Source organism: Gracilinanus agilis, chromosome 1, assembly GCF_016433145.1.
Source record: "Gracilinanus agilis isolate LMUSP501 chromosome 1, AgileGrace, whole genome shotgun sequence".
In the NCBI taxonomy this organism is placed as follows: Eukaryota; Metazoa; Chordata; class Mammalia; order Didelphimorphia; family Didelphidae; genus Gracilinanus; species Gracilinanus agilis.
In genome coordinates this window covers 751,948,734-751,959,425 of record NC_058130.1, presented here as the reverse complement: position 1 = coordinate 751,959,425, position 10,692 = coordinate 751,948,734, and the positions used below count along the sequence as shown (strand labels likewise).

Sequence of the window (10,692 nt, the reverse complement as noted above, 5' to 3'; positions counted from 1 at the left end):
AACAGCCGCAGCCCGTGGTTGGTGCCTTCTCTTTCTCTGACCCGCTTTTAAAATGATTTAATAAATAATATAAATGGAGACCTCGTCTCCAGAGAATCTTAATCTTAACAGACCCTGGGCAAGTTACTTAATCCACTGGAGAAAGAAATGGCAAACCATTCCAGCCTCTTTGCCAAGAAAATGCCACGGACAGTGTGGTCTGGGGGTCAGGAAGAGTCGAACTGATCGCCTGAACAACAGGGTTAGGTAAATCGTGGCAGTGTTGGATTAGGCCTGGGTAAGAGGAATCTGTGCAGGAGGCTGGGGGGGGAGGGTGTAGAGTCCAAGAGAAGAGGCCCGCCCTCCGCCCTCCTGATGCCACCGGGCACCGGGCACCAGACTGCCGGACACGCCAGCTACTGCATTCACTCACTCTCTCCCCACCCTTTAACCCGATACAAATGCCACCTTTAAAATGGGTTACAGAAAGTAGAAGTCATTTTATTTGTCTCAGTACAAAATTTTACAAAGAAAGTTATTGGAACAGCCAGTCCTATGGTGGTGAAGAAGAAAGGGCACAGGTTCTCAAATCCAAAGGACTGGGTTCGAACCTTCCTCTAACACTCACTGCTTCCGTAACCCGGGGCAACTCGGTTCAGTCTTTAAGGCTCTGGTTTCCTCCTCTAGCTGCTAGATGTCCCAGTGGATAGATACTTGGATCTGGAGTCAGAAAGACTAGAATTCAAATCTAGCCTCAGATACTTACTAGCTGTGTGACCCTGGGCAAGTCATTTCACCCTGCTTGCCTCAGTTTCCTCATCTGTGAAATGAGCTGGAGAAGGAAATGACCAACTACTCCAGTATCTTTTCCAAGAAAACCCCAAATAGGGTCATGGAGAATCAGACATGACTGAAAATGACTGATCAAAAAATATTTTTTTTAATGGATTAGACAACTTCTGTGGTTCCTTCCAGCCTGAAGTTCTATGAGGTTATAACTGGTGAAATATATATGAAAATATTTGTTGATACTTTACATGTAAACTTTTTCTTTTCTCTTTTTAGCTGATCATTTTCCCTGCTGGCACCATGAAGGTGATCTGGGTCTTTTCAATGGTTTTTCTTTCCCTCAGTGCCCAGCACAGGCCTCTGCACACTCCACAAATTTAAAAAGCATCTGTTGATTTTAATTGGCTTCTTTATTGAGTGTGGAAGCAAAGGGTCAATTCTGGGGGGGTTGGCATTGGGCAGTCTCCCAGTGGAACCCCTGAAGACTTGGTCAAAGCAGCCACAAACTTTAGCCCAGCTCTGGAGACAAAATCCCTGAAGGCTATTGAGCTCCAGCCCTCCATTTTGACAGCTGAGGAAACGGAAGCCCAAGGAAGGTAAGTGACCGAGGTCACACAGGTACAAAGAATTGGGGGTGCTGGGCTTTCAGTCCAGCTCTTCTGACTCCACAGGGTGGGATTTGAATCCAGGTCCTCTAACTGAATCTTGTTCCATTGTTCTAAAGCTTCCTTCTCATGCCTATGGGCTCAAGGGGACAATTTTAACTGCTCCAACACACCCCATCCATGGGACTTCAGGTCTAACGGGAGAGAGGCTTCTAGGCCTCTAATGTGGAAAGAGACTGTAAGGATCACTTCATCCAAGTCCCTTACCTTATAGTTGGGGAAACTGAGGTTGAGAGAAGGGAACAGCCTTGCCCACCATCACTGAGGTAGTAAGTAACACGATCCAAGTCGAACCCAAGTCCTCGGACTCAAAATCTACTGTTTTTTCCTTCTACTCATTTCTCTTAAGGGAGAGCTGAGGAGAAATGAAGCAGTAGGAAAAACCTTATTGTATATTTCCTTCTTGAATTATTTTTTAGGGAAAAATAGATGAGTCAAAATATCATTATCTACAGATGGCACAAGAAAAGCTTTCCAGGTCTTCAGTGCTGGCCGCTACGGGGCACCCACGCAGGCTTGGGGGGGTCAGGATTAGGTCCGCTTCCCTGACCTGAAAGAGAAGCTGAGACAGAAAAGCAGTGGTCAGGCCTTGTCCAAAGCTGGGAGGCGGCCGGGGGAGGAGGGAGAGCCGGCAGATGGGCGGTGGTGCTCAAAGGACAGCAGAGAGGGCAGCATTGGGGGTCTCTGAATTTGAGGAGGGCAGGAAAGTGTGAGAAGCCTACACAGCCCATCAGCTCTGAGACTGTGGAGGATCCTTCCCATCCTCTTGCTGATAAACTCAATATTGGGAATGAGCTCTTTTGGGGCGGCTAGTTGGTGCGGGAGATAGAGCGCTGTATGACCCTGGGCAAGTCACTTAACCCTGTTTGTTAAAAAAGGGGGCGAGGGGATTAGCCCTTTCTTTAGCAAGGCTGTGGAGTGTCATGGATAGAATTGGAGAAGCCTGGTTTTCGGCCCTGCCTCCACGGCAGCTCACTGAAGGGCTCAGTGCCTTCCCCCCAAGTCTTGCCCCCAACTCTCTAAGACTCTGTCATAAACTGTTTGTTCCTCATCCCCTCCCCAGGAATCCTTAGCCCCAAAGAGGCCCTTCCCCATCCCACATAGGTCTCTCAATTGGAGGAAACAGAAATCGAAACAGAAATCTCTCCCTGCTCTCTCCCTTGGCCCAAACCATCTTCATCAGACCCTCCGAGCTCCCCGGGGTGTGCAGGAAAGACGGGGCCCCTTTTCTTATTCTCTGCTGGTTGGCCCTTGGGCCTCCTAGCTTCCCCCACGAGCCCCAGGGGGCGGGTGGGCAGCAGGTCACTCACAGCTTCCGGATGATGGTTTTCTCCTGTTTGGCCCCTTTGGAGGTGGTGGAGCCTGTCACGGGGGCTTTTGAGTCTCTTCTGGCCAGCTGGTTGTTACTTGGTGAGACAAGCCCACTAGATGAGGGAGAAACGAAATGGATGACTTTCATTTGGTCTAAACTCTAATGAGGCAGGCGGGCAGCACAATGGGTAGTGTTAGACCCGGAGTTAGGAAGACTTGAGTTCAAATCCTGCCTCGGGTCTTATGAGATATGAGACTCTCGATGTGCCATGGATCCTGCCTCAGGTTCCTCCTCTGTCCAATGGGGATGAGAATAGCAGCTGCCTCATGGAATTGTGTGAATCAGATAAAATGATATTTGTAAAACGCTTTGCAAATTTTAGTATTGGTATTAAAGAATTATATTAATAAAAATAATTACTAATTTATTCATAATGAATGCTTGACAGCTATATAAAATTGCTCGCTATTCAAGGAGGAGAGAGGGAGAGAATTTGGAACTCGGAATTTAGAAAAAGAATGTTAAAAATTGTTTTTACATGAAATTGGAAAAAATAATGTTCCCCAAAATGACAAAATTTTAAAAAAGATAATGCTCATTGAGCTGAGTCTAGGAGATACGTGAAGGCAGTAGCTACGGCTCCATGTGTGGCTGGCACACACTCGGCACACCTATTACTCATTGACCAGCTTCAAAGGCAGTTTCACCCCGTCCTCGTCCAGCCTTTCCGCCCCCGCCCAGGACATGGCTCACACTAAGGACACTTCTCTTCTGGGGGAAGAATGTTCACTTCAACAAACCAAGCCCAGCTCAAAAATGTGGGTGGGTGGTGTGGAGGGAAATATTCCTCCCCCCTCTTCCTCGGCCCCCTTCACCAATCCCTATACTCTGCTCAGTTTTGTTCAGGCCTGGGGGGCTCTGGGGACCCCACAAACCACGGCGGCCTGGCCAGACAGCCTGCCTTATCGCCCCCACACAGTCACCCAACCAGGAAGCTTTTGTCCCTTTCTCATGCTTTGTGGGTTATGGCTCCAAAATGATAAGAATTCTGGGCCTGAATCATATGGATAACTGGCTTGGCCTAGCTTTGCTCTCTGAAGATACAGCCCCATTTCCACCAAATACGTGTCTCTGTACCTTGGAAAGGAGAATTGTTTTCTTTTGCCTCTATGTTATGGATCATATAGTCCTTTTGGCTGGTATTGTATCAGGGTCATACACTGTGCTTGCTTAGCACAGTGACTGGCACACAGTCTTAATAAATAGCACACAAGCGGGGGCAGCTGGGTGACTCAGTGGATTGAAAGCCAGGCCTAGAGATGGGAGATCCCTCTGGCCTCAGACACTTCCTAGCTCGGTGACCCTGGGCAAGTCACTTGACCTCCATTGCCTAGGCCTTACTGCTCTTCTGCCTTGGAACCAATACTCAGTATTGATTCTAAGACAAAAGGTAAGGGCTTAAAATAAAGAAATAAATAGCACATGTGGCCTGCCTGTTAGTAAAAAAATTCTGGAGCTGAGCAGATCAAATCTAATCCTTCTCTCTTCCATATGACAGCCCTTTAAATATTTTAAGACCGAGGCCATCATTAAACATTCTTATGTCTATGGTCAGAGGCACGAAATGTTTCTTCAATTAATTCTGGGGTAGAGTCAGAGAAGAGCAGGATTAGGGAGGCCATCATCTTGGAGAGAGCTGCTGGAGTCAGGCATTAGAGGAGGAGAAGAAGCTAGGCTTCTTAGTTTCCTATTTTAATGAATAATTCCGGCTAACTAGATACTAAGTAATTCTATACTCCAACATCGCTAAAAGACTGAAGCTTCCATCAAGACTCCCTCTCCATTTCGGTGCCCTAGGCCTTAGTCCCAGCCACAGAGTCCTAGTTCTAGCTCTGCATAAAGGCATGGGTATTCTTAGTCCTTGGACACTGACTGAACACTCTCCCCTTTTAAAACTTGAACCCTGACCCCATCTACCCTGGACTACCCCCACCTCTTATAGCACTGGAGCTCCTCCTGGGCCACCAGCAGCTGGGATTTCAGCTTGTTTCGCTCCTGCAGCACCTCCCGGAGTTCATGCATTGTGAATCTGGGGCGGTTGGGGTCTGTCAGATCCACTACGATTTTGTTGGTTCCAGAGTTCACCTGTAAAATAGGAAGAGGGAGGTCTGACTTCCTGCCAATAGAGGAAAGGAAGGGAGGGGAGAAATGATGAGGGGAAAGAAGAGAGGGCAGGGGCAGGAAGGGACCCCATTTTTTTGCTTTATTTTTATTTTATTTTATTATTTCTTAGATTTTATTATTAAAATTTTTCCTATGTTTACATGATTCTTGTTTTCTGTGATAAGTGCTTTACAATTATTTTCTCATTTGACCCTCTCACCAACCCTGTGAAGTTGTTGCTCTTATTATCCCTTTGTTACAATTAAGGAAATTGAGGCAAGCACAGGTGAAGTGACTCACCCCAGGGTCACACAACTAGTAAATGTCTGAGACCAGATTTGAACTCAGGCCCGTGACTCCACTGTTCCTAAAGTGAAGGATGCTAGAAACCACCTGTAAGAGGGCAACCAGAACGGTGAAGACCTCAAGTCCACACCATAAGAAGATCAGTTAAAATCTCCCTTGGTAGAGGAGCATGAATCATGTAACCATGTTAAAAATGTATATTAATAAATGTTAAAAAAAAATCTCCCTTGGTAGAATATAAACTTGATATATAGGAAGAATATAAACTTCTTGAGGGCAAGGCCTGTTTCATTATTATCTTTATATCTACCACACCTCTGTAGTGCCTGGCACATAAGTAGGCACTTAAGAAATTCTTGTCAATCATCAGTTGAAGGGGCTGGAGATATTTAACTTGGAATGAATGACTAAAGAATTTATTAAGCCCTCACTGTGGGCGAAGCACTGTGCTAAGTGCTGGAGATTCAATTAGAAAAGTTGGACGGTCCCTGATTTCAAGGAGCTCACATTCTAACGGGGGAGACCTGGAGTTATTTTTGGGGACAGGATAAAATCTGTCCTTTTGTGAAATGGATTAGACTTGTTCGGCTTGGCCCTAGAGGGCAAGATGAGGATCTGTGGGCTATCGTGACGTTAGGAAAAACAGTAAAAAGTACTCTAAAATGGAATGGGCTATATGAGGAATAGGGGAGTGGGTCTCCCTTCTTTAGGGGACTCCAAGCAGATGGCCCTTTATCAGGTTATGTTAGAGCGAGGATTCTCCATCAGGTATGGGTGGCTGCTGAGGTTCCTTCCAACTCAGAAATTCTTGGTGGGGATTTGGACCCTCTCCATGGCAGTACTTCAACAAGATGGAGTAAAAATGTAATTAGAAGGATGTTTTATAAACCTATCCAAGCTAGAAGGCTCTGTGCCCTGAAATCCTGGTAGAGAACAGGACACAGCCCTTTTTCCCTAACCGGGAGCCATTTCTAGATGTGCCTGGGAAATAAACCTAATGTCTTTATAGGTTGTATAATAAATACTTTAACATATAGTATAATAATAATATGGCAGCTGGGTGGCTTAGTCAATTGAGAGCCAGGCTTAGAAAAGGGGAGGTCCTGGGTTCAAATTTGATCTCAGACATTTCCTGGCTGTGTGATCCTGGGCATGTCACTCAACCCCAACTGCCTAGCCCTTACTACTCTTCTGCCTTAGAACCAATGCACAGTATTGATTCTTAGATAGAATGTAAGTTGGTGTTTTTTTTTTATAATAAATACATACTTTATACTTTGAGAGGCAAGGAGTGGAGAGTTCTGAGTTCTAGGAATTTGCCCCATGGCCTGGCATTTATACCAGTTACCTGGGCTAAGTTGTCTAGCTCGGGTACATTCGGGAATGACAAGCCTGCTCAAGGGGCTTCACCTTAAGACTCTTCCAGGCAAAAATGACCTCTTGATGAGCTGTCCAGAAAGCTCAGATAAGCAGAGCTGCTCTCTCGGACCCTAATTTCCTGCCTATTCCTGACAGGCATCCTCAGATGAATATATTATGATACAGACCATGCACCTCATCTGCTGTGTCATGGGGATCCCAGCTTGGCCCATGCAGGAAACTGGTAGAATGGATATTTAAGACCCCATCACTGTGCTGGCTACATAGCTAGCACAGCTCTCCTACCTAGACAAACTACTCTGTCTCAGGACTTGCCCCCACTGAGACTTAACTAGGATAGGGCAATCAGGGCTTTCTCTCAGAGCTCTGGAGTTATGAGTGTGCCAATATCAGATCCTTCAGCGCATGGAAAACTTAGCTTAGCATCTAATTAGCAATGAATAAATGAAAAGGCATTTATTTATTAAGTACTTACTATGTGCCAGGCGCTAGACAGGGTATTGAGGATATAAATACAAAAGCCAGACAGTCCTTGCCTTTATTAAAAAAAACAAGAATTAATAAAAGATTAACTGCCAAAATCTAAGTGTGTTCTATTAGCCTATTAGCCCCTCATTGGCTTTCCTAGCACTCTTGGACAGAATCTTGAAACTCCTGAGCCTGGGCACAAAAATGACTAGTTTGAGTTCTACTGAGCTATACACACTCTTCAAAGTCCAGGGTGTTTCCTGACAATGAAGCTGACCAGGACTGTATGAGACTTAAAATTACACCTTCTTCAGAATACTCTGAGGTACTGGGCTCAGTTCTGGATATGGTATTTTTGGAAGGATGTTGGGAAACCTGGAGGGGTTAATGAATGTGGTAGGAGTGTGGAGATCCTCCCTGCTGAGCAAAGATGAGTTTAAGGAATGAGGGGAGGGGAGGGTGAGTGTTTGGCCTTGAGTAGAGAAGACACAGAAAGAGCATGATAGCTAGCCAGGCAGTCCACCACCTTAATTTTACAGATGAAGACACTGTGTCCCTCAGCACCCCCTACAATGAATTGCCCAAGGTTACATGGGTACTAAGTAGCTATCCAAGCTTTGAAGACCTTCAATGAAAGGGGGAAGCTCCCCCTCATAAAAGGGAATTCTTTGTTCTCTTTGAGTTTACACTTATGAAAAGGAATCCTTTATTCTCTTTGCCTAATTGGAGCTAACACTTTGGTTAACAATAATTTAGGTACCTCACTAGATTGTGAAGATAAGATTAACTCTCCTTTGTCTACCTTATGATTGAATCAATACAAACTTGAACTAGGTGGAGGAGCTCTGCAAACCATTTAGTGAATTCACACCCTACTTAGTGCTAGGTGAGAAGCCAGCAGGATACTCAGATGAGCTCTACCCCTTTTTAAAACTCAAATAGTCAGAAAATTGTGAATTCTTTTAAGAGTCACCCCTCAGAGACTGCGAACCTTTTTGATGAAAAATTGACCTTCAAGAAGGTATGAAGTGGATCCCACAGACAATTCCCCCTGGGCAGTGCTAGACAATTTGGAAACTGTGGTTGGCCCCTGTGAAGAGGGGAGACAAGAAGTCACCCTAAAAGCAAACCCTGAACGCAGTCAGGGAAGATGGTCTTGTAAGATTGTCTAAAGAGATTGTCCTCTGAAGATAGCCTTCTAACTAGGGAGAGTTTTCTTGGGCTGAGAGCTCAGCTTCAACTTACTCTGACTCCTGGACTACTTCGCTGGGTGTGTGAAAGGCTGACTACTTTTCTAGTTTCCTAAAAGGCTAGCTTCCATCTTGGAGGAGGCCATGTATTTACTCACCTTCCTGGTTGAGAGCTTTTAGGTTGCTATCCCCCTCACATTTCTCTTCTTTAATAAATTTCTGACTCAAAATATAATAAATATTGGTGACCACATAATTTCATAAAATTATTATCCAACCATTAAATTTAACGCTTATACCCTCATACTGAATCAAAATCTCCCTCCCTTTTAGTTTTCTCTAAAAAAATCTTAGCTCTGCCCTCTGGGACCAAACAGAGTAAGTCTAATTTCCTTTTCCACATAACAGCTCTTCATAGATTTGAGGACAACTATGATTCATATCCCATCCATGCATCCATCTATCTATCCATGTATACATCCATCCATGTATATATCCATCTATCCATGCATCCATCTTTCCATTCATGTTTACATCCATCTATTCATGCATCCATCATTCTATCCATGTTTACATCCATCTATTCACGCATCCATCTTTCCATCCATGTTTACATCCATCTATCCATACATCTTTCCATCTGTCCATGCATCTGTTGATGTGGAATCTAGAAAACTCCAAACTTGTAGCCTAGTAAGATCTGATGAACTCCCCCTGCCCCCACCAGTCTAGTTAGTTTGGAAGTGAAGACTTGGAGTTTGGCCTTGTCACATGAGAGTTTCTCCCTAAGGGAAAGCCCAACTTCATAAGTCTCAGCCTAACAATAGACCTTAAAGTAGTTTAAGTGGGGCTAGCAAATCCCAGGAGGTGTTAAGTGCCCTTTTTGTCCCTATGGTTTCTTTCCCCTAGGTCAAAATCCTTTACTCAGATAGCCTAGCCCTTGGTTTGATCTTTCCCTTTTGTGTCCATTGTAAAGCATCAGCCTCTCACTGATAATCTGGGGATTTTCTTTGTAGCCATTGTAAAGCCAATCAACTATACTCTCCCATCCTCAGTCCTCAGTTCCCCTAAAAGGGTATATAAGTTGCCCAAATTCTGTGGGGCTTCAGAATTGTCCAATCTCCTATGGTTGGTGTTTCCAGGGGTCGGTAGCCAGGGCAACCAGAGTCTCCAGGTTCTGTGTGGGTTTGTGGAGGCCTGAGAGGAATTTGCCAAACCCTTCTCCTTAATTAGTGGTTTTTAATAGTTCTGTGTTTTTTCCAGTTTAACACATCCATCCATCCATATATAACATCCATGTCTCCTTGCATCCATCCATCTCCATCCACACATCCATCTATCCTCTCATTAACTCTGAATGCTCACTGCTTTGCCCTACCCCTCATGAACAGTAGATCCATCTATATTACCATCGCTTCTGGAAAGGGGATGATAAAAGGCTGGCCTTTGGCTCCACTCACCGGTCTCTAAGTATTCTCCAGACCAAGCTTGCCCAGTTTCTTCAACAAATCCTTGTCGGATCTGGTGCCCGAATCCCATGGCAGGCCCCCTCCTTGTGCCTGGAAGGCGGCCCATGTTGAATTCAGTGGGATGTACATACCTCCCCCGTGTTGGAGGGCTGCTCCTCGCTCCTGAGCCCCTCCACCTCCTTCCTGAGGCTGTCTCTCTCCATCCGGAGTTCCTCCATGGTCACATTGCAGTCATTCACCAGGGCCTCCAGCATCTCCAGGACCCGCACAATTTTAAACTGGAGCTGGGTCACCCTGGTGGACACATCCCTGGATTCCCCAGTGATGGCCATCAGGTCCCTGCCCACCACATAGGAGATGTCATAGACATCGTCGGCGGTCAGCTGGAACGGATTCTTCCCCAGGGCCCCTTCAGGACCGCTCTCCTCCTCTTCCTCCTCCTCTTCCTCCTTTCCTTCTTCTTTCTCGGGAGGAGGTTTTTTCTCCATGGCTCTCCAGGTGTAGGTTCCCCAGGTCCCCCTGGCCCCCCAGGCCTACGGACTCCTCCGGACACAGACCTCGCTGGTGACAGCCCCTTCCTTCCAGTCAACAACACACAACTTCCTTTCTCCTGCTTTAGAATCTTGTAACAAAGCACGGGGCAGGGGGCGGGGGAGGTGTCTGAGGAGTGACCAATCAGAGCAGGCCGGAGGGGCGGAACTTAGAGGGGATTGCTGCAAAGTTAAACTGGCAAAGGCAACTGACCCGAAGCGCGGAAGGCGGCCGGTCTCGGCTGAGCCGCTAGCCCGGGAGTGCTGGGAGATTAGAGGAACCGTTAAGGCTGAGATCCTGGGCGGAAGGAGGAGGGGATTCCAAGCCAGCCTCCTGGGTGGAAAGGCAAAGTCTGGAGGATGTGGGTGACTGGAGGCGTAAAGGAAGTGAGACCCGGGCAGAGGACGCCCCTGCGGGTCTGAGGGCCCTCCGTAAAGGGG

The 10,692-nt window shown here is 46.2% G+C and overlaps 1 protein-coding gene across 1 annotated transcript; it reads right to left on the bottom strand.

The window, feature by feature from the left end:
* Positions 1 to 860: 860 nt before the first annotated feature.
* On the bottom strand, positions 861 to 10,322 carry RILPL2 (Rab interacting lysosomal protein like 2). Its single transcript, XM_044658749.1, has 4 exons — positions 9,853 to 10,322; positions 4,739 to 4,890; positions 2,744 to 2,857; positions 861 to 1,995 (listed from the first exon to the last, which is right to left on the bottom strand). Exons 1-4 carry the CDS (start codon positions 10,207 to 10,209, stop codon positions 1,965 to 1,967), a joined length of 654 nt encoding a protein of 217 aa, XP_044514684.1. The 5' UTR covers positions 10,210 to 10,322; the 3' UTR covers positions 861 to 1,964.
* Positions 10,323 to 10,692: the final 370 nt, after the last annotated feature.

Bases quoted from the DNA above. Each gene is read 5' to 3' on its own strand.
- RILPL2 (XM_044658749.1), bottom strand. From the start codon at position 10,209: ATGGAGAAAAAACCTCCTCCCGAGAAAGAAGAAGGAAAGGAGGAAGAG. The intron at 2,858-4,738 runs GTGGGGGTAGTC...TCCCTCATCTAG, and splicing joins GAGCTCCAGTGCTATAAGAG to TGGGCTTGTCTCACCAAGTA. The intron at 1,996-2,743 runs GTGAGTGACCTG...TTTCTGTCTCAG, and splicing joins AAAACCATCATCCGGAAGCT to CTTCTCTTTCAGGTCAGGGA.